Source organism: Palaemon carinicauda, chromosome 8 (assembly GCF_036898095.1).
Source record: "Palaemon carinicauda isolate YSFRI2023 chromosome 8, ASM3689809v2, whole genome shotgun sequence".
Lineage (NCBI taxonomy): Eukaryota > Metazoa > Arthropoda > Malacostraca > Decapoda > Palaemonidae > Palaemon > Palaemon carinicauda.
Genome location: NC_090732.1, coordinates 152,925,151 through 152,930,150, shown reverse-complemented (window position 1 = coordinate 152,930,150; position 5,000 = coordinate 152,925,151). Strand labels below are relative to the sequence as shown.

The 5,000-nt window shown below is 28.6% G+C and overlaps 1 protein-coding gene across 1 annotated transcript in view; it reads left to right on the top strand.

The window, feature by feature from the left end:
- The window catches only part of LOC137645498 (thioredoxin domain-containing protein 6-like), a 15,356-nt gene that overhangs the window by 2,827 nt on the left and 7,529 nt on the right, over positions 1–5,000 (top strand). Inside the window, exons 4-7 of the mRNA XM_068378304.1 lie at positions 410–526; positions 995–1,079; positions 2,648–2,767; positions 3,753–3,940. Of these exons, the coding sequence (XP_068234405.1) occupies positions 410–526; positions 995–1,079; positions 2,648–2,767; positions 3,753–3,940 (510 nt within the window). The remainder of the gene's footprint in view (positions 1–409; positions 527–994; positions 1,080–2,647; positions 2,768–3,752; positions 3,941–5,000) is intronic.

Sequence of the window (5,000 nt, the reverse complement as noted above, 5' to 3'; positions counted from 1 at the left end):
ATTTTTATCTACTTTTTTAATTGGTATATTTACTTCAACGGTATCCAATCACGTTCAGTTATTATTACTAAGACAGAATGTCACCCTAATGAATCATATATATATATATATATATATATATATATATATATATATATATATATATATATATATATATGGTCACTTTCAGTGGCATTGCCAGATCTATATATAGCTACTCGGTCTCTCCCCTTTCCTCGGCTAGGGAGAGAGAGAGTAGTCATACCCTGGTGAGAGGAGGTGTAGATAGGACAAGGGGAGGGGATGGGAAGAGTTGAATCTGTTTGCATGTGTGTGTATATCTATTGAAATATTTATCGGTCATTTTTGACGGGTCACGTACACCTGTTACTCAATAATGATAAGTCATACTGTCCCTATTCCTTTGCAGTCAGGCAAACCGTTGACAGCCATCCATGGCGCAGACGGTCCTCAGCTGTTGAACACCATCAGGAGGCTTCTGAAGGTGGAAGTGGCTGCACTGAAAGGACAAGCTGAGAGAGAAGTGGTGAGAACTTCTAATGGAAATATCTAGATAGTATTATGTTTGAAATTGTTTTAAAGCTCCATTAAGAGAATAACCTTAAATCGGGAAGCATATGTAAAATTAATGCAAGGATAATGACCGTAAATGACAGGATTTTGAAAAAAGCATTGAAAGCTGGAAGAATATATACTTTGCAACATTTTTATGTATATTTTTAGATTTCTTTTTTTAAATTATTAAAACTATCATCTATGAAATTATTATTATTATTATTATGGAAATTATTAGAATTATTATTGCTTATGAAATTACTATCATTAAAATAATTGATATTAAAATTATTATTGCATTCAAAACCTTGTGTTATAGAAACAAGATTCTTATTGATTTAGAATACAGTATTAACTAATTGGAGAATTCCTGTAAATGAGGCCTATTAGTAACAACACAAGTCTAGATCAACGAGGAAAGTCTTTCTTATGATCTTAGGTGCTGCTCGAGTCCCTTATCAAGCCCATAGAAATTCTGGAACCTGACGAAGATCTCGACGACGTAGAAGGACAGATGAATATGGGTAAGGCGGCAGGAACTTTGTATTTTAGAAATGTTCTTTGTTATATCTCTTTTTACCTAAGGGAGGGATTATCTGCAGTTTGCCTAAGCCTTGTAACTGTAGGCACTTCTATGAGCGTTCTTAACAGCTTACTTACAGTCCCAAGTTTAGGTGAGTTGTGTATTTTACTTTCCGTTGGTTCCTATTTAAAATTGTTTTCCAAACAATTTATGTTTTACCTGTTGAGATTCTAATTGTATTTTGGATGAATTCGTCACTGTCACACTCAATCAAAGTTGCATGGAAAAATATTTGCATACAAATAAGTAGATTAAGATATAAACGTATTCAAACTACATCAAATAACAAGGAATGTGACCTTTATATAACAGCAATGATGGCATTTATTCCTAATTCTTTACATCACGATTATAAAAACTTATGAAAGTATTAAAAGGACAGGTGAGAAGTGTCGCATACTAAATTGAATAATTTATAAGAGTACAGTATAAACTTTAATTAATGATTAATGGGTTTTATGGTTTTAGTTTTCATTTTCAATAAAAAAAATTTCAATTTTTATTCCTATTTTGTAATCATAATTCTTTTTTATTCTCACATTGTATTTATGATTTTGAATTTGTTATTCTTATTTTGTATTCACAATTCTGTATTATCTATTATTTTGTAATTATAATTTTTGCTTTTTTATTCTTATTTTGTATTTATAAATTCTTATTTTTTATTCTTATTTAGTATTCATAAGTTTTCAGTTTCTAATCTTATTTTGTATCTATAATTTTTTATATTTTATTCTTATTTTGCATTCATATTTATAATTTTTTTAATTGTGTTTTGTATTCATTTTTCATTTTCTATTTCTATTTTGCATTTATAATTTTCTATATTTTATTCTTATTTTGCATTCATAAATTAAAATTTTTATTCTTATTTTGGATTCATATTTTTTAATTTTTTATTCTTATATTTGTATTCATAATTTCTATTTTTCTATACTTAGTTTGTAATCATATTTTTTTTTATTCTTATTTTGTAATCATATTTTTTTTTATTCCTATTTTGTAATCATATTATTTTTTCCTTTTGTTATTTTTATTTTCTATTCCTAATTACTCCTTTCTTATTCTTATTTTGTATTCAGAATTTTTTCTTTTTTTATTCTTATTTCGTGATTGTAATTCTTAATTTTCTATTTTTGTTTTGTAATCATATCTTTTTTTCATTTGCTTTTCTTATTTTGTATTCATAATTTTTTTATCTTTATTCTTAGTTTGTATTTATAATTTCAATTTTTTATTCGTATTTTGCATTCATAATTTTTCATCATTTTGTTCTTATTTTGTATTCATAATTTAAAATTTTTATCCTTATCTTTTATTTATAATTTTTCATTTTTTTATTCTTATTTTTATTCATAATTTTTCATTTTTATTCTTATTTTGTATTTATCATTTATCATTTCTTATTCTTATTTTGTATTTATCATTTATCATTTCTTATTCTTATTTTGTATTCATAATTCTAACCTATAATTTATGATATTCCATTTTCACTGCTGATAATGCCAGACGACAGCGAAGGCTCCGACGCCGGCCCTGTCGAGCTCCACCAAGGCGTCCTCTTCATCATTCCGCAAATCGTCGCCGAAGAGAAAACGGAAACGTTCCTCTCCAACATTGTTGGTGCAGGTGAGGGATTCTGTCAAGTCTGTGCTAGTTGTAGGTATACTTGTACTATTATTATTATTATTATTATTATTATTATTATTATGTTGATGATGATAATGATAATGATAATGATAATGATAATGATAATGATAATGAAGGTTATTATTATTATTATTATTATTATTATTATTATTATTATTATTATTATTATTATTATTATTATTATTCCTCTTCTTCTTCTTCTTCTTCTTCTTCTTCTTCTTCTTCTTCTTCTTCTTCTTCTTCTTCTTCTTTTTATTATTATTATTATTATTATTAGGATAATGATGATGATGATGGTGATGCTGCTGTATAAAATTGATTATGTATTTTCAAGCGTTATGTCATATCTTGCATGTCATTAGATTAATCACTATACTTTTTGTAAGATATGGAAACATTATCTCAGTATTGGTAACATTATTGTATGTTGCTCCTATGATGCACAGTAGCCTGTCCTCGTCTCTCTTCCTGATAACTTATCGTCTACATTGTCCCACGATCTTGTATTTACTTGGACACAAAGAACCTACTTCTTAAGTTGTATCCTTGCCCTCCTATTATGATTAAGGAAGTTACCAGCACGTACAGTAATCATATAATTTGATGTTGTTACTGTTCTTATTTGGTTGTTTATTATTACTCTTGTAGTTTGTTTATTTCCTTATTTTTCCATGCTGAAGTCCTTGGACTCATACCTTCCTGCTTTTATAAGTAGGGTTATAGCTTAGTTTGTGATAATAATAATAATAATAATAATAATAATAATAATAATAATAATAATAATAATAATAATAATAATAATAATAATAATAATAATAATAATAATAATAATAATCTTTACCTCACACATTTTATAATTGTGGATTAAAATTTCTAGTAAATAGTTAGCTGACTGCCATTGACCAATTTAAGTATCCTTTACGTAAAATATATATTTTATCATATTTTTTTTTCTGTTTTTTAGGTTTCATGATCATAGGCCACGTTCAAGAAGAATACACGCGAGACGAGCTGCACGATTTGCTGTTTCCCCCTGAACCTGAGGTGGAGGAGGGAGAAGGAGAAGGCGAGGAAGGAGAAGGAGATGGAGGGGATAATCAGGATAAAGGGGAAGAAGAGCCTCCCGAGGAACAAGAAGGTGATGAGGAGAAGGTGAGAGATTGCAGTTCCTCATGTCAATCTTTGAAGAAGTCTGTGAAAGTTTGAATATTTTATTCTATAAACAGATTATTAATTCTGTATCTAGGTATTGCTATCAATAATTTACTAATGCAATAATGAAGCTGAAAAAAGGCGAACCTACAACCTTGTTTGAAAATAAGGTTAAAGGCAGCTCTAATATCAAGGGCAATCATACGAACTAGCTGATCACAATCAAGGGATTTCAATACAGCATTGGAAATGGTAAGAAGGGCATCACATGTGCAATGTCTTTACGAAAGCCAAATTGCAACCTAGGGAACAGATTACTATCTTCAGCATATCCATTCAGATGTTTTGCCAAAAGACGTTTCAAATTTTAGATTATATGGGATTTATTGATATTAGGTGGTAATCAGCCAAACTAGAACTGTCGTAAACATATTTACCCGATGGAGTAACATTACCAATTTTCCAACAAATTCAAAAATAACCTCACTTACTATTCGCGAAATAACAGACAACTTAGGAGTTAAGAATTCCCCGGTCTTTATTAAAGAAAAAAGAAAATACCATTTAGGTTTACAGCTTCATAAGCAACAAAGTCCATCAAGTATTCTAAAAATTCTTTACAACAATACTAACATAAGCAGCTGCTTGAAAACACAAACTTCTAATTTTAAAGCATAAGTCCGTAAAAACTTTTATCATATAAAACAGTAGAGAAATACATTTCTATTAGAATAGAGGAGAAATACATTTCTATTAGAATAGAGGAGAAATACATTTCTATTAGAATAGAAGAGAAATACATTTCTATTAGAATAGAAAAGAAATACATTTTCATTAGAATATGTTTCCCCTGACGATTTGGAGAACACGAAATTGGCTCTAGAAACCTTAATCTCAAAATTCAATACTTTGAAGTTTACAAAGGTCTGATGAGCCTATTTCTTAGTTCCTGGTTCCTAACTGCTCACTCAGCAAAATAAATTTGCGGAGACACTATCACTAATAAAGAGGCACAAAGCTTTTTAAGCTTATACTTACTGTAATAATGAAATTGAGCTAT